The sequence below is a fragment of the Echiichthys vipera genome, assembly GCF_963691815.1.
Source record: "Echiichthys vipera genome assembly, chromosome: 22".
Lineage (NCBI taxonomy): Eukaryota > Metazoa > Chordata > Actinopteri > Perciformes > Trachinidae > Echiichthys > Echiichthys vipera.
Window position 1 is genome coordinate 1,239,703 of NC_139847.1, and position 20,511 is coordinate 1,260,213.

At 47.3% G+C, this 20,511-nt stretch overlaps 2 protein-coding genes across 5 annotated transcripts in view; both read left to right on the forward strand.

Moving 5' to 3' along the window:
- The window catches only part of LOC310964074 (protein NLRC3-like), a 12,693-nt gene extending 823 nt beyond the window's left edge, over nt 1–11,870 (forward strand). Inside the window, exons 1-11 of one of the 3 annotated variants that reach the window (XM_083937067.1) lie at nt 2,836–2,969; nt 3,163–3,292; nt 4,165–4,293; nt 4,422–4,495; nt 5,361–7,146; nt 7,841–8,014; nt 8,129–8,302; nt 10,249–10,422; nt 10,507–10,680; nt 10,763–10,803; nt 11,167–11,870. In XM_083937067.1, coding sequence (XP_083793193.1) covers nt 2,915–2,969; nt 3,163–3,292; nt 4,165–4,293; nt 4,422–4,495; nt 5,361–7,146; nt 7,841–8,014; nt 8,129–8,302; nt 10,249–10,422; nt 10,507–10,680; nt 10,763–10,772 — 2,880 coding nt within the window. In that variant the 5' untranslated portion in view covers nt 2,836–2,914 and the 3' untranslated portion in view covers nt 10,773–10,803; nt 11,167–11,870. Of the gene's footprint in view, nt 1–2,835; nt 2,970–3,162; nt 3,293–4,164; nt 4,294–4,421; nt 4,496–5,360; nt 7,147–7,840; nt 8,015–8,128; nt 8,303–10,248; nt 10,423–10,506; nt 10,681–10,762; nt 10,804–11,166 lie in introns of those variants that run through there. The other 2 variants (XM_083937068.1, XM_083937069.1) reach the window with 2 other exon arrangements.
- A 1,891-nt stretch (nt 11,871–13,761) lies between these two features.
- On the forward strand, nt 13,762–19,811 carry LOC310963837 (calcium uniporter protein, mitochondrial-like). Of its 2 annotated transcripts, XM_083936776.1 has the most exons (9): nt 13,762–14,002; nt 14,612–14,672; nt 15,595–15,762; nt 16,471–16,575; nt 16,788–16,945; nt 17,889–17,995; nt 18,131–18,227; nt 19,019–19,135; nt 19,478–19,811. In XM_083936776.1, the coding sequence occupies exons 1-9, from the start codon at nt 13,931–13,933 to the stop codon at nt 19,553–19,555; spliced, it is 963 nt and encodes a 320-aa protein (XP_083792902.1). In that variant the 5' UTR covers nt 13,762–13,930; the 3' UTR covers nt 19,556–19,811. The 2 variants fall into 2 exon arrangements, with proteins under 2 accessions (XP_083792902.1, XP_083792903.1); XM_083936777.1 differs by lacking the exons at nt 19,019–19,135; nt 19,478–19,811 and adding an exon at nt 18,381–18,504.
- Nucleotides 19,812–20,511: the final 700 nt, after the last annotated feature.

Sequence of the window (20,511 nt, forward strand, 5' to 3'; positions counted from 1 at the left end):
CTTTAACAAACGTTTATGATCCTAGAGGACACTTAAGCACACATTTATGATCCTAGAGGACACTTAAGCACACATTTATGCTCCTAGAGGACACTTAAGCACAGGTTTATGCTCCTAGAGGACACTTTAACACACGTTTTGGCTCCTAGAGGACACTTTAACACACGTTTATGCTCCTAGAGGACACTTTAACACACGTTTAGACTCCTAGAGGGCACTTTAGCACACGTTTATGCTCCTAGAGGACACTTTAGCACACGTTTAGGCTCCTAGAGGGCACTTTAACACACGTTTATGCTCCTAGAGGACACTTTAGCACACGTTTAGGCTCCTAGAGGACACTTTAACACATGTTTATGCTCCTAGAGGACACTTTAACACACGTTTATGCTCCTAGAGGACACTTTAGCACACGTTTAGGCTCCTAGAGGACACTTTAACACATGTTTATGCTCCTAGAGGACACTTTAACACACGTTTATGCTCCTAGAGGACACTTTAACACACGTTTATGCTCCTAGAGGACACTTTAGCACATGTTTATGCTCCTAGAGGACACTTTAACACATGTTTATGCTCCTAGAGGACACTTTAACACACGTTTATGCTCCTAGAGGACACTTTAACGCACGTTTATGCTCCTAGAGGACACTTTAGCACACGTTTAGGCTCCTAGAGGACACTTTAGCACACGTTTATGCTCCTAGAGGACACTTTAACACATGTTTATGCTCCTAGAGGACAATTTAACACACGTTAATGCTCCTAGAGGACACTTTAGCACACGTTTATGCTCCTAGAGGACACTTTAACACACGTTTATGCTCCTAGAGGACACTTTAGCACACGTTTAGGCTCCTAGAGGACACTTTAGCACACGTTTATGCTCCTAGAGGACACTTTAACACACGTTTATGCTACTAGAGGACAATTTAACACACGTTTATGCTCCTAGAGGACACTTTAGCACACGTTTATGCTCCTGGAGGACACTTTAGCACACGTTTATGCTCCTAGAGGACACTTTAACACACGCTTCTGTTTCCACTAAAGGAAATTCAACATTTCCATTTGAGGCGCAGTGAGTTTTGCTTAAAGAACATTTTGAATGCCGGACTTTTTCCTTTCTGTGTCTCTACAGGCAAAACTTTATGCAAATATCAAACGTGTCATAAAGCTCCTACAGTATTACTGTGTGTCTGCAGGGAGGTGCAGTCCCAGTCTTTCTTGCTCTGTGGAGGTTTGAACCCTGTCTGCTGTCTTCAGGAGATTTAATGTGCTTGCAACACCTCGGGTCTGTTTCAAAACAGAAAGCACAGCAGGTTTCAGTCTGAGCGAGAGTTGGTTCTGCTTCTCCCTTCTGTGAAGAAAGGCCGACAAAGGAAACGAGTACTTGTTTTGTGACAAGTTATATTTAGAATACAACAGACTGACGTGTCATAGTTCGAGGTAGGAACTTCAAATCATGTTAGAATCAGCAGCCGGACATGGCTAACAGTGGTTAGCTCTGGGCAGTACGGTGAAGGCATTCAAAGGTCTTTTTTAACCACTAATGCTGCTGAAAATAACAGCAAACCTCTGCAGCAGCATGAGAAGAGTCACCGTACTTCCCTAAGCTAATCACTGTTAGCCAACCTTGAAAGCTTTAGTTTGTTTCTAAGATGCAACCTTACCCTCCAGAGGGCACTTTAGCACACGTTTATGCTCCTAGAGGACACTTTAGCGCACATTTTGACTCCTAGAGGGCACTTTAGCACACGTTTTGGCTTCTAGAGGACACTTTAGCACATGTTTAGGCTCCTAGAGGACACTTTAGCGCACGTTTTGGCTTCTAGAGGACACTTTAGCACACGTTTATACTCCTAGAGGACACTTTAGCACACGTTAGATAGGTGCGTTAAAAATGTTTATTTTAACAAAGGGGTTCCACAAGTAAAAGCATGCGGGGGAACTCAACTGCCAGAAGACGCTCAGGCAATGAGGCAACTCAGGGCAAACTCAGAAACTCAGGCAACGAGGCAACTCAGGGCAAACTCAGGCAACGAGGCAACTCAGGGCAAACTCAGGAACTCAGGCAACGAGGCAACTCAGGGCAAACTCAGGCAACGAGGCAACTCAGGGCAAACTCAGGAACTCAGGCAACGAGGCAACTCAGGGCAAACTCAGGCAACGAGGCAACTCAGGGCAAACTCAGGAACTCAGGCAACGAGGCAACTCAGGGCAAACTCAGGAACTCAGGCAACGAGGCAACTCAGGGCAAACTCAGGAACTCAGGCAACGAGGCAACTCAGGGCAAACTCAGGGCAAACTCAGGGCAAACTCAGGGCAAACTCAGAAACTCAGGCAACACAAGAGCAGGTGTATATATTAAGGTGGTAATTTAATGGCTGCAGGTGTTCCCCGTCAGCCTCGTCAGCCAAGCCCTGCAGGGGGGGGCACACCAAGACACTGAACCCTCACAGAAATTATCTTTTTAATATAATCTGAAACCATTAAATGTTTTCCATTTTCTCCAGATTAGGCCTATCAAAGCGCTCTTTCATGTGCTATCGGTTTCCACGCTGGTCAAACATTATAATGCGATTGAATCAGCCTCGTAAACACAGGTTTGAAGGTCGGTATCAGCCATTAAATGACCAATACAGGACTTTCACCCATGCCACATGTAGTTTCGGCCCACTCCAACACTGCAACCGGTCCTTTAATGGGCTTAAAGCGGCCTGGTAGGTGGAGCAGTCCCTTTATAAACCATGAGGCTGATGACGGCCATTTACTGGGATGATAACAGGGGGAACATATGCAGCTGGAGGCGCACTGAATACAAGTCTGATGAGTCAAGACACATGATCTCACAACAGAGCTTTTAGTCACCAGTGAGGGGAATTCTGCGGCCAAGGATATTTAGTTCAGCTCGATGATTTACTGCGAGACACTGGTTTGTACTGAGCCGCTCTGCTGCTGGTTATTGGGTGAGTTCACTGCGTTTGGATGATGTTCGGGTCTACGGACAGATGTGTTGTGTGCTTTGAACTGACACCCACACACGTCTTGTACCGTGCTACCCTACAAAGGTTATTTAATCGACAGCATTTAGGAGGAAATGAGGGATTTACGAACTCTGATGTTGTGTTTGTTTGTCTGCAATGTTACTTTTATCCACAGAAGCCATGAAGATGAGTGTCTGTGTGGAGGAAGAGGAGGACAGGGTCGAGTCTGCAGGACACAAGTGTGACCGGTCCATCGGAGAACCTATATGGTTCACGACTGAACCTGCACCTCCCTCACACACAAAGTAAGGGCCCCCCTGCAGAGTCCAACCATGACGCCCCTCGCAACAAAGGCCACTGGCCAGCCACGCATTAAGGGCGCACTCACACTGTCTTTCTGTGCCGGGCCAAAACCGTTTTTTTAGCTAAAGCCTAGTACGTTTAAGCAGTGTGAGTGCACCCGTTCCGCGCATAACTGCGGACAGCGGGCCGTCCACTGCCCGCTTGAAAGAGGTGGGCTTTAGCAGAGCCGTTTGCACATGTACGAGCACGAGCGTGCACACGTGTACGAGCAAGAGCACGAGCCCTACGGCGGTAGCGTTATGTGCGCCTGTTGGGACATAGTAAATAGAAGGACGGACCATGCGCGGACATTTAACAACAACAACAATGGCGGTGAAAGGTTCACGTTGGTGTGATGCGGAGGTGGAGTGTTTACTGCAGATTTGGTCGATGAAAAGATTCAAAAACAGTCGACAAGACGCACAAAAACTCCGAGGTCTACGGAAAGATCTGGAAACAAAGCCACGCATCGCCATGACGTCATCAATGCGTGTGACGTGTTACGGCATGATGACGTATAGGCAGCAAGAAGCATTCTCCGAGGCCCAGGTAGTGTGAGTACAAACGGGGCTGGGGCGCGGGGGGAGAGGGAGGGGGGACAAGGACCCTAAAGCCCGGGTCGCGGTGCGGAAGGACAGTGTGAGTGCGCCCTTAGGGTCTTTCTGCCTATGTTACATTTACGTTAGTTGCATATGAAACTGTCATAGGAGTGTTGTCCAATTAGTGTCCGTGTTCACTCCCGTGTCAATGTTTGTTCATGTCTGTTAAGCAACTGTAGGTTCATTAAACACAAAGGGCTCATTTCTACCAGCGCTGACCAACACAGACATTACAGAACTACATCTTTTTCCCAAAGACGTCAGTGTGTGACGAGTGACTGCTGCCGTGACTGCTGCCGTGACTGCTGCCGTGACTGCGGCCGTGACTCCCCTCCAGGCTTCAGTCATGAACCTCAGTCCTCAGAGTGAGTTTGTACTTTAAATATATGCTTTTGTGCAATGTCAGCTCTACAATTCTGTAATCTGGACTGCATTGTCACACCACAAAGTAAACATAGTTGTCTTACCATCAGAGTTCATTTCATTCCTACAGACGGAAGAAGATGTGTGGTGGTGCTGAAGAGGAGCTGCTGTCCCGGACACCCAGTCAGACCAGCGCTATAGGGAGTAAGGCGACATCACTATTTAGCAAGTTGCTATAGCAGACAATAGCTCACAAAAAAAAGTAGCTGACAATAAGTTGGCACCATGCGTGTTTCCATTAGGCTCGAATACCCTGGATGAGGCGCGTCTATCTCGTCGAATCACCCCTAAATTGCATGTGAGTCGCTCGAGCGGCCGTTTGAGCGTCCGTGTCTTTATCCTGTTTTTCTCCCCCGGTTGCTGATCGGATGAAGCTCTCAGAGGAATGCGACGTGTGGTAAAAAGACGCCAAAACAACACGGCGAAGTAGAGTAGACTCTTTTATCCAGTGGTGAAGAAGAACACAGGACAGAAAATGATCTGTGCACGCGCATCTTTGCACAGGCTTGTTAAAGTGAATGCTGCAGCAGCCGGGTTGGATTCTGACCTGTGGTCCTTTGCTGCATGTTCCCTCTCTCTCCCATTTACACACAGCTTACTCCAAGAGGGGCGCAAGCCTGTCTGTCAACAAACAGTGCCTGAAATTTTTAAGGTGGAGTGTTTTCTTCCATGTTACTTTTACATAAGTTGACGTTGTGAATCACACGTCCACCTTAAATCTATCTGAAACTATTCTGTATTTCTCACTCTGAGTAAGAACGGCGCGCTACTGTAGCACTGATCAGCTGATCACCGGTGATCCAATCCCATTCAGAGTGATACGTCACCTCCAGAGTCTCGTTAATCCCCCTGGGGCCTTTCTTTGCAATGCAAACACGGCGAGTAAAAGGGCGTTTGAGAGGGCGTGCCCTGAAACTTTCCGAGTAGCCCTAATGGATACACGCTTGGCTCTGCATTAAAGCGTGAATAATATTCAATCATTGTTTTGTGTCTTCCATATGGAATGAAGGTCTACGGGAAGTTTTAGATGAGCATAAGATCCGTCTGAGGAGGAGAAGTGAACGCGTGGCTGAAGGAACTGATGGAACGTCCCTCAATGGGATCTACACTGAGCTCTACATCACAGAGGGTCTGAGTGAAGATGTTAATACCCAACATGAGGTCAGGCAGCTGGAGACAGCTTCTAAGATGGACACCCTCCATGACACTCCAATCAAGTGCCACGACATTTTTAAAGCCTTACCCGACCAACAGAGACACATCAGAGTGGTTCTGACGATCGGCGTCGCTGGCGTTGGAAAAACCTTCTCTGTGCAGAAGTTCACTCTGGACTGGGCCGAGGGTTTGGAAAACCAAGACATCAGTGTGGTGATTCTGCTTTCATTCAGGGAGCTGAACTTGATCAAACATGAGCAGTACAGTCTTCTCCAGCTGCTGCAGGTTTTCCATCCAACGTTACAGAAGGTGACAGCAGAAGAGCTCGCTGTCTGTAAACTTCTGTTCATCCTCGACGGCCTGGACGAAAGCAGACTTTCACTGGAGTTCCACAACGGGGAGGTTGTTTGTGATGTCACACAGAAGTCATCCGTCAACATGCTGTTAGCAAACCTCATCAGGGGGAATCTGCTTCCCTGGGCTCTCATCTGGATCACTTCACGACCTGCAGCAGCCAATCAGATCCCTCCCGAATGTGTCGACAGGGTAACAGAAGTACGAGGCTTCACTGACGCCCAGAAGGAAGAGTACTTCAAGAGGAGAGTCAGTGATGAAGAGCTGTCCAGCAGAATCATCTCACATGTCAACACAACCAGGAGCCTCCACATCATGTGTCAGATCCCAGTCTTCTGCTGGATCACTGCTTCAGTTCTGAAGGAAATGCTGACTACAGACCAGGGAGGACAGCTGCCCAAGACCCTGACGGACATGTACTCACACTTCCTGCTGGTTCAGACAAAGAGGAAGAAGCAGAAGTATGATGAGGGACCTGAGACGAGTCCACAGGAGCTGACGGAGGCTTACAGGGAAGTTCTTCTGAAGCAGGGGAGGCTGGCGTTTGAACAACTTCAGAAAGGAAACATCATGTTCTACCAAGAAGACCTGGAGCAGTGTGGTCTTGATGTGGCGGAGGCCTCGGTGTACTCGGGAGTTTGCACGGAGATCTTCAGAAGAGAGTCTGTAATCTTCCAGAAACCAATCTACTGCTTCGTTCATCTGAGCATTCAGGAGTTTTTGGCTGCGATCTACGTTTTTCATTGTCACACAAACAGGGATACTGAGACACTTGAGACATTTCTGGGTAACGCCTGGGGGAGGTATCGCCGCTGTGACCCATCTTTGGATATGTTCCTGAGGAAAGCAGTTGATCAATCCCTGAAGAGTCAAAACGGCCACCTGGACCTGTTTGTCCGCTTCCTGCATGGCCTTTCACTTGAGTCAAATCAGAGACTCTTAGGAGGCCTTCTAGGTCAGACAGAGAACAGCCCAGAAAGCATCCAGACAGCAATCCACAATCTAAAGGAGATGAGCACCTACGACATCTGTCCCGACAGAAGCATCAACATCTTCCACTGTCTGATGGAGATAAATGACCACTCAGTGCATCGGGAGATCCAGAAGTACCTGAAATCGGGGAACAGATCTGGGACACAACTGTCAGAGATCCACTGCTCAGCTCTGGCCTTCATGCTGAAGATGTCAGAGGAAATCCTGGACGTACTGGACGTGAAGGCGTACAGCAAGTCAGAGGAGGGGCGACTGAGGCTGATCTCGGCTGTCAGGAATTGCAGAATTGCTCGGTAAGTCCAAGGTCCTTATTCAGCAAGCTTCTTATCCTGGAGGGGCCAGGTTAGCAAGTCTGTGCAGAGTGTGGACTGGTACCCGGAGAGGTGCCAGTTCACCTCCTGGGCTCTGCAGAAGTGCGTTTACAAGGCACTGAAACCCCAACTGCTCGTGGTGCCTCTCCATGAGCCGCCCCTTCGCTGGGACATATCTTCTTTAATGCCTGTGTGTAGGTCCTGCTTAGGCCTTGTTGAAGTGAACATAGATATACTTACTCAAGAGCACTAAGACTTTATCAAACATTTAACAAAGTTGATGGACTTGAAAGCAACGTTAGATCACTTGACACAGGGTTTTATAAGGATAGACAAACAACCATGATGTTTATTCATGCGTGGCAGTTCTGTGTCATACCATTCCTTATTTAGAAAGGACTTTCAAGCAGAGTCACCACATCCTTGCTCATCCGTGCCAAGTTCAATCAGACCAAATAAGGCTGTTTCCTGATGTCGGCCAGGTTATGGTGACCCCAGAGACAGAACCGCCTGGCACCTATCAACTATCATCCTGTTCCCGGTCGGGACGTAACGTTCTCCTGATGATGCGTTTTTCCAAGCACAGTTCAAACAGTGTCTTTTCTTGGATACACAATAATACATACGTATATATACCTCTTTGGCAATAATCACCAATTCTACATTACATCTGCAGACTTTCCTGCGGTCGACTTCTTGAGACTCACTGTGAGGTCTTGGCCTCGGCTCTGAGGTCGAACCCCTCTCATCTCAAAGAGCTGGACCTGAGCGACAACAAGCTGCAGGATTCAGGAGTAAAGCTGCTTTCTGATGGACTGAAGAGTCCTCACTGCAGACTGGAGACCCTCAGGTCAGGCAGCATAACTCAACTACGTCCGCATTTATCATTTTTAATGTTTATATAAATGTGTCTGTGAAGCTTTTCCAGTTTTGTGAGCTACATGAATTATCCTTTGTTCTTCAGATTATGTGAGTGCTGGCTGTCAGAGAGCTGCTGTTCTTCTCTGGCCTCTGTGCTAAAGTCCGACCACTCCCATCTGATAGAGCTGGATCTGAGTAACAACAAGCTGCAGGATTCAGGAGTTAAGCTGCTGTCTGCAGGACTGGAGAGCCCCCACTGCAGACTGGAGACTCTCAGGTCAGACAGCTCCTCTTTGGTTCTGTTCTGAGCCTCTTTTAGAGAAAGACGAGCGAGAGAGGAAACATAAAAGTGGCGTTGCGTTCTCTCTTTTTATTCCGCGTTTACACGAGCGTCTTTGGGGGGAACTCTGCATGCACACGGTGACGCAAAAGTGTGTAAAGTGGATGTAGTGTGCACGTCAGGTGTGTAGGTGGAGCTGTGAAGCACTGCCACACAACAGCACCCAGAGCTGGTGCATGCTGGGAAACGCCCTTCTCCTTCTCTCCCTAACAGCGGAGAAACAGGACGCCGTGCAGCGTGACAGGGGTCTGCAGCACGGTCTGCAGCCTCCCACCGCCTCGGCTCCACCCAGGACACTTGAACGTCCCACTGATGGAAACAGTCCCACATGTTTGTTGTTGTTTACCTGAACTCTGCACACGGATGTTACGGAAACACGTACGCCACAAGAGCCAGCGTGAGCAGATCAGAGCTCACTTTAGTGTTTCTACCTTTACACGCAAACACAACGCTGGAGCAGATCAGAGCTCACTTTAGTGTTTTTACCTTTACACGCAAACACAACGCTGGAGCAGATCAGAGCTCACTTTAGTGTTTTTACCTTTACACGCAAACACAACGCTGGAGCAGATCAGAGCTCACTTTAGTGTTTTTACCTTTACACGCAAACACAACGCTGGAGCAGATCAGAGCTCACTTTAGTGTTTTTACCTTTACACGCAAACACAACGCTGCAGCAGATCAGAGCTCACTTTAGTGTTTTTACCTTTACACGCAAACACAACGCTGGAGCAGATCAGAGCTCACTTTAGTGTTTTTACCTTTACACGCAAACACAACGCTGGAGCAGATCAGAGCTCACTTTAGTGTTTTTACCTTTACACGCAAACACAACGCTGGAGCAGATCAGAGCTCACTTTAGTGTTTTTACCTTTACACGCAAACACAACGCTGCCGCAGATCAGAGCTCACTTTAGTGTTTCTACCTTTACACGCAAACGCAACGCTGGAGCAGATCAGAGCTCACTTTAGTGTTTTTACCCTTACACGCAAACACAACGCTGGAGCAGATCAGAGCTCACTTTAGTGTTTTTACCTTTACACGCAAACACAACGCTGGAGCAGATCAGAGCTCACTTTAGTGTTTTTACCTTTACACGCAAACACAACGCTGGAGCAGATCAGAGCTCACTTTAGTGTTTTTACCTTTACACGCAAACACAACGCTGGAGCAGATCAGAGCTCACTTTAGTGTTTCTACCTTTACACGCAAACACAACGCTGGAGCAGATCAGAGCTCACTTTAGTGTTTTTACCTTTACACGCAAACGCAACGCTGGAGCAGATCAGAGCTCACTTTAGTGTTTTTACCTATACACGCAAACACAACGCCGGAGCAGATCAGAGCTCACTTTAGTGTTTTTACCTTTACACGCAAACACAACGCTGGAGCAGATCAGAGCTCACTTTAGTGTTTCTACCTTTACACGCAACACAACGCTGGAGCAGATCAGAGCTCACTTTAGTGTTTCTACCTTTACACGCAAACACAACGCTGGAGCAGATCAGAGCTCACTTTAGTGTTTTTACCTTTACACGCAAACACAACGCTGGAGCAGATCAGAGCTCACTTTAGTGTTTTTACCTTTACATGCAAACACAGTGGAGCGTTATTAAGATTTCCACCCTGGGGGATGGTTTCATTTTTGCGTTTTGATCAAATATTTGGTCGTTTTCACCCGGGGGCGTTGTTGAACAAACATTAAGCCTATTATGCTGATCCACACTGACGAGCCTGTCTTCTAGCTTTGACTATAATTACATAAGCTATATTTGGTCTTAAACACCTGAGTCACTGCCTGTTCCTTTAATCCTTTAAGTCATTGAATCTTGTCGTCTCTACAGTTTGACATTTTAAATGGACATTCATTCTTCTGATTTAGTTTAAGGTACTGCCGCCTGTCAGGAAGCAGCTGCGCTCCCCTGTCCTCGGTTCTGAAGTCCAACACCTCCCCTCTGAGAGAGCTGGACCTGAGCTACAACGCGCTGCAGGATTCAGGAGTAAAGCTGCTGTCTGCTGGACTAGAGAGTCCACATTGCAGACTGGAGACACTGAGGTCAGAAACAGCACTGGTTCGATGATGAAATGTTATTTTCTATAAGACTGCTTCCTCAAACTACTCGGTTTTGTCTTTTCTCAGATTGCGTTTCTGCAGGTTGTCGGAGAGCAGCTGTAGTTCTTTGGCCTCGGCTCTTAAGTCCAACCCGTCCCATTTGAGAGAGCTGGACCTGAGTGACAACGAGCTGCAGGAGTCGGGAGTGAAGCTGCTGTCGGCTCAACTGCACAGTCCACACTTCAGACTGGAGACGCTCAGGTCGGCAGTCGCCATATTTGATCTTACGGGAATATAGTAATATGTGTTTGCCTTGACCTTGGTGTTGTGCTTTTCTCTTCAGGGTGACATAAATCTTCAACGCAGCAGACGGCTTTGAAAGATGTGAGTATTAAGAAAGAGGCCACGAGCGTTGAATTAGCATACGAGTCAGACGATCATGTTTAATCTATTAGAGTAACTCCTGTGTGTGTAGAAGTGTGCGCTCAAACGCCACACAACACAAGAGTAGACTTTGTTGTTTTAGCTTGAACATGCTTAGAAATGTTTGAATAAATGAGCTCTAGTATCCCCATAATCCAGGGATAGTTGCCTGTACATCCATGAGTTCACTCTAAAACAGGACTGGCTCATTTCTGACGTTACAATATTGATAAACACCGTCAATGTCTTTGCAAATTCACCACACTGTTCACACTGATGACTGCTGTATCTCTATGATCTCTGAGAGTCTCTTTTCTGTTTCAGCTTCACAAAAAGTTTCCAAAACTTCAGAGGTTCGAGAGGTCTTAAAAGACAAAACACGAAGAAAAACCAGTGCTCCAAGATCCTCATGTACCCTCTTCTTCCTGTTATAATGTATCTGGTCCTGCAACGTGGACTTTGAATAAAAGAAAGCACCTTAAAACACTTATTAAGACCTGCAGTATGAATACATATTAAAACAATGCATATGCACATAAATCTTTTGATTATAAAGTGGTTTCCCAGAAAGTATGGAATATATTCACAATGTTCAATTATCCTGCATATTCACATACACATGTTTTAACATTTAACTATATAGTACTAACACCAAACTGTCTGACGTTCCTGTCTGTTATAGTGAAGGTTTTCAACGCCACCGTACTCTACGGGGGAATTGTTGGGTCTCTGTAAATCATAAATAAGTCATAGAGTGTGGTCTTTACCTGCTCTGTAAAGTGTCCTGAGATAACTTTGGTTATGATTTGGCACTGTAAATAAAACTGGGTTGAATTAACTACTATACAGTGCAACAATGTAAGTTTCTAGGTCACTTTTAAGCTTTTCCAGCACCTTACATTCATTCATTCATCTTCAGCCTCTTGTCCCTGTCGGGGTCACGGGGGGGCTGGAGCCGATCCCAGCTGACATCGGGCGTGAGGCGGGGTCCAGCCTGGACAGGACGCCAGTCTATCACAGGACACATAGAGACGAACAGAGACAGACAACCATTCACACCTACGGGTGATTTAGAGTCATCAATGAACCCAACACCTGCACGTCTTTGGACTGTGGGAGGAAACCGGAGAACCCGGAGAAAACCCACGCAGACACAGGGACAACATGCAAACTCCACACAGAAGGGCCCCAGCTGGGATTCAAACCGGGTACCCTCTTGCTGTGAGGCGACAGTGCTAACCACCATTCCACCGTGTCGCCTCCAGCACCTCACAGCTATGGTAAATGACATGCAGCATATTCTTCACATTAAATCAGATGCTATAAACAATCAAAATGATGCTTTGTGACTTAATTCTACAAAAGGGTGACAAACAGAAGAACCATGATGTTAGACCATCTTCGTACTGTGTCCATGAGACGGTGTATTTTTGTATCTGTATTATGTTTTGTGATGTTTTTAATGAATATATCGATCTGTGTGTTGGTGTTCCATAAAGCAACAAAACTGGTACATTACCTGTTAGAAGACTGGGTTTGAAAGTGTGGGGGAGGTCAGTGCAGGTGCAGGTTTCTACAAGAGAGAATAATTCATTTGAGTGGGTGGCAGGTGGATTATTTAAGAGTACACATGGATTTGGATGCTGATCTTTATTAGCAAATGTTAGCATGCTGACCACAGACTGTGTAAAAAATGGACGTAGCGTCTCCGTCAGGTCAGTTCTCTAACTTGATCCAATCGTCCTCGTCTATGGGAGTCTCCATCTTGTCAGACTTTGACTCCGCCTCATTTCCTGTATGTGACGCTGGGGGGAGGGAGATACATCTGTCTGGCTGACGTTTACTGAATTAGCCACATTAGCACCACCGCCCCAGGGCAGGACGGGAGAGAACGGGAGTCACCGACCCTCACCGCCCGAATCCTCACGCTGCTCCAGATTAGCATCTAGTGTATGCTTTGTAGATAGTAGGCTATATGGCAAATCATGGTGCAAGTTCAGCTATTAAATTAGCATAACAGAGCTAACGTTAACACGGTGTGTTCCTAAACCATCTGTTGGTTCAGTCGATCGAAGAGCAAACCATCTTGTCACTATGGAGACATCAGAACGGACCGCAGTCCAGATCCAGATGACAGAGTTAGCATGCTAATGATGCTAATCCTGACAACTAGCGAGGTCCAGGCAGGTGAGGGCCAGAGGCTAGCTGTCACGCAAGAGGCCACACCCCTAATTATTCATAAGCTTTAACCAAAACCTTTTTTGGACCAGGCTAGTGTTGTCATCGAGATCTGAGCTAAACACAGACTAGAATGTTCTTTTGTCCTTAAACAGGTTTAATGATGCTGTGTAAACGGCTGTTTAACATGGGGCTCAATGAGAAACTGCTCTGTTATGAAACCTGCCCCTAGTGGACACTCGGAGAACTGACGCTGACCGAGCTTCCTGATTGGACCAAACAGGACACACTGACGCACTAAACAAAGATTCACTTTAGCATGTTAGCATTATCATTTGCTGTTTTTCCACTTCACAGTAATACGGTAATCTGCGTCCTGTTCTGCGTCCTGGTCCTGACAGAGCGAGGCTTATCCACGGCCTGATTTAGCTCCTAATGCGACGCCTCAGACCCTGCACATCTTGGCGGCTCCATTTCCATGTAGACAGAGTCGATGCAGATCGGCGGCACACATTTCATGCAAACACACACATTTAAAGTCTAATTTGTTTAGTGAAAAAGAAGCAGGAATCATTTTCACATGCAAAACACACATTTGTTTGGTCTCAAAGCCTTTTATAGGGAGTGCCCTTTAGCTTGCTGTGAGGAAACAGTTCATGAAGTTTGAAGAAGTCACTTCCTGTGAGGAGGAGGAAAGATTTCCTGCCTGAGAACGACTTGTTTTTCACGTGAAACCCGAGCTCTGAACGAGTCAACAGAGGGTTAACTTCCTGCAGTTCAGCCCCCGCCATGAAACCTGTTTCCACTCGCCCCGCGCACATTCCTGCCCGGGGGTGTCGGCCGCTCTGAGACGCTGGAACAGAAGCTTCACATCTGCAGCTCGTCTCTTTGTCGGGTCACCTCCGGCACCATGTTGGTCTGCAGAGCTCTCCGCAGGCTCCGGTTCTGCTGCTCTCGACCGGCGAGACTCCCAAACTACACAGTGAGTCTGACATGTTTTCAAAAAGTTTAACAGCTTTCAAACATCAGGGACTCGTCACACTTAGACTCTCAACACTTCAATGGGTGTAAAGCTGAAAAGTGTAGATAGGAAGCTGTGAATCTGTCCAAACATCAGCATTTTAACAAAAGCAACGACTGATATTTGTGCTTTTGTTGCAGGAACACAACAGCTGCTGACTTTATTACTACTTATACTAATGCTATGCTCTGTAACTTCATCTGTTACTACCTTGAGAATGCAAAACACCACTAAAACACATGCATTTAAACTGCTACATCAGTTTAACTGCAGGTAAAAGTATTATTTCCACTGTGAGTGAGGAAGAGTGTGTGTGATCTGTCTTCACATGCAGCTGTAAACACACACCTCTCTCTCTCTACCCTCCAGTTCTCTCCGTATGTCTCTCAACCATTCATCTTCTCTCTTCCGCGGCTCCATTGTTTCTGCAGCCACACCTCTTTGATCTAGAAGTGATAATTCGGAGCCTTTCCTTATCTACCTTAGGTTTGGCTGAGTTGTCTAAAGGAAGCTCAGACGACGGCGTTCTTGTTCACTCGTGAATGTAATCATTTGTTTCTCCTCTCTCAGCCCAGTTCAGTGTGGTCTGCGTGTGCGGTGTCCAGCTACAGCACTCAACCTCCGTCTAAAGGTAGTTTATGATGAATGAGCATCAACTCCACAACATCTCACTTAAAGAACGTGTTTTAATATGTGTTTGCCCATAAACTGCAAACTAACAGCTCACACACACACACACACACACACACACACACACACTGAATGAGTTTAGTTCTGGAGATATTTCGTTCATAAAGGCCCAGTGGAAGAGTGCCCCGTGCCCCTTGCCTCCGTCCCGTGCCCCGTGCTTTAGGGTCCTTGTCCCCCCCTCCAGGCCCGTTTGTACTCACACTACCTGGGCCTCGGAGAATGCTTCTTGCTGCCTATACGTCATCACGCCGTAACACGTCATCATGCCGGAAATGTCCGCGCATGGTCCCTCCTTCTTGCAAACGTGCTTTACAAAAGCCCACCTCTCCCAAACGGGCCGTGGACGGCAAGCGTGCCGCTCCTAGACGTGGTACGGTTGCACTCACACTGGTCAAAGGAACCAGACTTTAGCCGTGGAACGTGCTGGGGCACGGTACGGAGGGACAGTGGGAGTGCGCCCTTAGTTCCCTCAAATGAGACTGGACAACGTTGAAAGCGGACTGACTCGGGGGGTGGGGGTGCACGTAAAGGTGTAGTGTGTGTGTGTGTGTGTGTGTGTGTGTGTTACATGAATGAGGGAGTGGGGATGTCAACACGGCCTCGTCAGCTCCTGGCCAATCAGCAGCTCCATTCACCACCTGCAGAAATCAACGGGAAACACACAACAAGAGAGCAGCTCCACCCTCTGGCAGGGAGGATTAATTACACACACACACACACACACACACACACACACACACAACAAAAATTCATATGCAGCACGGACGATCTTCAGACTCACCCGATGAGACGACCGAGGGGAAACTACACGGATGACCTCGAGGATTACGCCCTTAACCTTCTGTCTCTCTCATCTCTCTCAGATGCGTCTGTTCGTTACAGCTTCGGTCGCCCGGTCCTCTCTCTGCGCCTCCCTGCAGGTCAGGAGTGCCGTTTCACCCTGACGCCCATGTTGACCACGGTCGGTGACCTGCTGCGGGACATCACAGCCAAGGACCCCGGGGTGCACAACGCCACCGTGCTCAGTGGAGGTAACACGTGCACGTCCTCTATGCTCAAAATATAAACGCATATAATTTCACTTATAAACGGAGCACCGTGGACTTTCTACGTGGTTGTTTATTACTGAAACAGGTGAAGTGCTTTACAGGCAAGGAACCCAAACCTGACCTTACACCTCGATCTGACCTCCGCCCTAAAAACGAGTCTTTTTGTTGGAGCATATTGTAGATTAAGCATCTCACTTTCCACAAACGTCATCAAGTCCCAAAACATGTCTCCACTTACAACAGCTTCCCTTCCCTAAGGGAGCTGGGCTCCTGGCCTGTCCAGATCACGCACCTTTGTATGGGGCTGAGCGTGGGCTATTTAGACCGCAAAGAACCTCCCATACCACGGCCCGGGACCTCCGACGGCCCCGGGAAAAATACCGGTGGTAGCCTCGGCTTTAACGGTCCGGGGCGCAGACCTCCCCCGTGTCCGCCAGGTGCCGCTGGACTGCGGGGTGTTGACATTGGACACGATAATGTCACGGACCCCAATTTCTTTAAATGTCCTCACACACCGTACGAGTGAATGTCTCCACTGTCTCAAAATGTTACAGCTTCCTAAGAATGTCCTCACTATTTCTACTAAAAACACCAAAGTCCTCACAAAGACAGAAGAATGAGCGCACACACACACACACACACACAGTCACAAACACACACACACATCTAAAGTGTACCTTCTGTCCTCAGATGGACAGAGAATCTCTTCTTGCACTTTTATGGAAACGGTTTTAAATGAAGATTTTAAACTGGTCATCAACGACGTCACACACAACGTTCGCTCACTCGGACAAGGTAGGACCTGTGTGTGTGTGTGTGTGTGTGTGTGTGTGTGTGTGTGTGTGTGTGTGTGTGTGTGTGTGTGTGTGGTGTCTGTGTCTGTGTGTCTGTGTGTGTGTGTGTAAAGTAGGGGGAAACAGCGAGCTTGTGTAATGTTTGATTTCATGTTTGTAATGTAAAAACCGTGTGTGTGTGTGTGTGTGTGTGTGTGTGTGTGTGTCCGTCAGGTGCGTCCCACGAGCACGTGCTGGGGCTGGAGGACATGAAGTACCTGGTGCGCCTGCTGCACTCGGCGCTGACTCTTCCTCAGCAGCAGCACCTCAAACACACCGAGCTGCTGATGAGACGGGAGCAGCTCCAGGAGCAGCTGCAGCCGCTCGACACGGTGCCACACGTCACATCCTGCTCATGCAAACGTTGTTTCAGAGTTTAGATATTTGGGATGTTTAACGCACTACTTAACACTCACTCTTCTGCCTCTGGTCCGGGGTCGGGTCTCGGGGGCAGCAGCTCCAGCAGGGGACCCCAAACTTCCCTTTCCCGGGCCACATTAACCAGCTGTAACTGATAATAATAATGTTTTTTATTTAAATTCCAACATATAAAACAGACTCTGTCACAGTCAAATAGTAAAGAGTTACAATTTACATCTAGTTTATTCGACTAATAACGATTAATTAAGGGCGCACTCCCACTGTTCCTCCGCACCGTGCCCGAGCACGTTCCACGGCTAAAGTCTGGTTCCTTTGACCAGTGTGAGTGCAACCGTACCGCGACTAGGAGCGGCACGCTTGCCGTCCACGGCCCGTTTGGGAGAGGTGGGCTTTAGTAAAGCACGTTTGCACGTGTACGAGCACGAGCGTGCGCACGTGTACGAGCACGAGGCCTACGGCGGTTCTGAGGTCATTTCCTGTGCGCCTGTTGGGACGTAGAAAAAAGAAGGAGGGACCATGCGCGGACATTTCAAACAATGGCGGTGAAAGGTTCACGTTGGTGTGATGCGGAGGTGGAGTGTTTACTGCAGATTTGGTCGATGAAAAGATTCAAAAACAGTCGACAAGACGCACAAAAACTCCGAGGTCTACGGAAAGATCTGGAAACAAAGCCACGCATCGCCATGACGTCATCAATGCGTGTGACGTGTTACGGCGTGATGACGTATAGGCAGCAAGAAGCATTCTCCGAGGCCCAGGTAGTGTGAGTACAAACGGGCCTGGAGGGGGGGACAAGGACCCTAAAGCACGGGACACGGGACGGAGGAACAGTGGGAGGGCGCCCTAAGAGTCAATATATTCTTTCTTCAGTGTGACGATTTTGTTTTTTTACAGGTGAGAGTCAAAATGGCGCAGGAGGCGGAGACTAAAGCCTCTTACCTGGGGTGGATGGGGCTCGCCTACCTTTCCCTGCAAGGAGGATTCCTGGGTTACCTCACCTGGTAATACACACACACACACACACACACACACACACACACACACACAGACAAAGACACACACACACAGACAAAGACACACACACACAGACGAACACACACACCTGTAACCCTGTTTCCGTGTGTGTGTGACGGCAGGTTTGTGTTTCCCTGGGACGTCATGGAGCCCGTCACCTTCTTCATCACCTGCACCACCAGCATGATCTTCTTCGCCTACTACATCCTGACCAAACAGGTAGAAACACCTGACTCTCTCCTGTCCGTCCTCGTGGGGACCGCGTCACGGTTCACACCTGCAGGACCGGTCCCCACTTTGTCACTACATCTGTTCAAGTGTTTCCAAGCCACTTCTCATCCCAACTCGTCACATACTGGCTTTTTTTTTCAGGACCCTTTGGCTTCACTTGATAAGCGTGACACCCGACTATGGACGCTGTGTTGAACACCAGGGACACGTTAGCTACGTCGTGAATTCACATAAAACTACATGGTTAGGGTTAGGTAACAACACCACGTGGTTAAGGTTAGGTAAAGGCTGAGGGCGGGGCGGGGGGGGTTAAACTAGTGATGTACGGGACATGAACAGGGCCCAAACCGCAGTCTCCTGGGTGACACATCCACCACAGTGGCCTCGATCCTTACACAGAGGTCGGCGCTCTGAATCCTGGAGCATCCTTAGAGCGTGTCTTATCGTAGCAGACAGGTTTAAAGTTGAAAGGCCGGTGCGTAGCTAGGGCGCCAAATGCCAATGGCCGCGACAAAAGGGGGTTATTGGACGCCGTTGGAATGAGAACGGTCTGGTGTTTTAGCTTTAAGGCGCAACTGCTGTAAAAATGCGAGGAGAGCTCAGTTTGTGTCTGTAGAGTTCTTCTAAATTCACCAGAAGTGAGTGAACTCTGTCAGTAATGAAGTTTCACTGTGATATCTATGAGTTAAAAACGTGTGTGTGTGTGTGTGTGTGTGTGTGTGTGTGTGTGTGTGTGTGTGTGTGTGTGTGTGTGTGTGTGTGTGTGTGTGTGTGTGCAGGATTTCATCTACCCGAAGGCGAGGGATCGTCAGTTCCTTCACTTCTTCCACCAGAAAGCATCACAACAAAAATTCAATGTTCAAAAATACAACGAGCTCAAAGACGAGCTGGCAGAGGTGATGCATGCACACACACACACACACACACACACACACACACACACACACACACACACACACACACACACACACACACACACACACACACACACACACACACACACACACACACACACACACACACACACACACACACACACACACACACACTCTTATGTAGTGCACAATATTTGTTTTCCTAATAATGTTGCGCTGATTTTATTGGTTAGAACAGAAATGACACCTAAAGTAATTAACGTGTGTGTGCGTGTGTGTGTGTGTGTGTGTGTGTGTGTGTGTGTGTGTGTTTGTGTGTGTATGTGTGTGTGTGTGTGTGTGTGTGTGTGTGTGTGTGTGCAGGTGGAGGGTGATCTCAGGAGTTTGAGGAGTGCCATCCGGGATCACGCTTGTCACCCTGAGTCACAAAAACCCTCCTGAGATGTTTTTTTTAATCCTTTTTATGACAATAAATGTAGATTTTGCACATTTTTGTACATGTTATTTCTGAAAACACTGTTTTCCCATCATGCACCTGTCGTGGTATTAAAGACACAGATTCATCCTGCATCCCTGCATCTCTCGAGATCTGTCAACTTTAAAAAACATATTTTGTACGTACGTTAAAACTGAAACCCCCTTTAAAACATACGTGACATCGTGTTCAATATGACTTTTATTTTTGAATTATTCTGATGTTAACATTTCTCCTTTATACGTTTTACAGTTATACACTGTTATTATTGTTTCATGCACAAACAATCTCCATGTTTGGGATCAATAGAATCACATCTCATGTTATTTAATTAAATATCTTTGCAGAGACACAGTGGGCCTCATTTATCGATCTTGCGTAGAAACGGGCGCAGATCTGAGCGCAGAATTGGTCGTACGACAGGACCCAAGTGTGATTTATGAAACATTCATATCGGACCAATCACAGCGTACCAATGAGCGGGCCTTGATGAGTACAGCGGCTGAATTCGATCGTCATTAACATGTTACGCCCTTAACTCTCCTGTTGCCCTCAAATTTGACTAACACCATTTATTCTCGGGGTCAATTTGACTGTTAAACATCTGGAAAATGATCCTAATCAATGTGTGACTCAAGTGAAGTCGGGTACTTTATGTTTTTATTTAACAGAATGAAAAATATCACTGATGTTAAACTGCATGGAGGGATTTCTGTCTGTGTGTTTTAGAGTAACTCTGTTATTTTAAGTGCTATTTTGTGTTATTTGTAACATCTGGAATGAAAGTAACGTCCGTTATCAAGGACAGCAGCGTGAATTTGACCTCATATAATATTTAAATTGTAAAATAAACAATAATAATAATGATTAAATCATCCAGATGATCAAACTGACCCAAAGGAACACCGATGCCACAAGTACA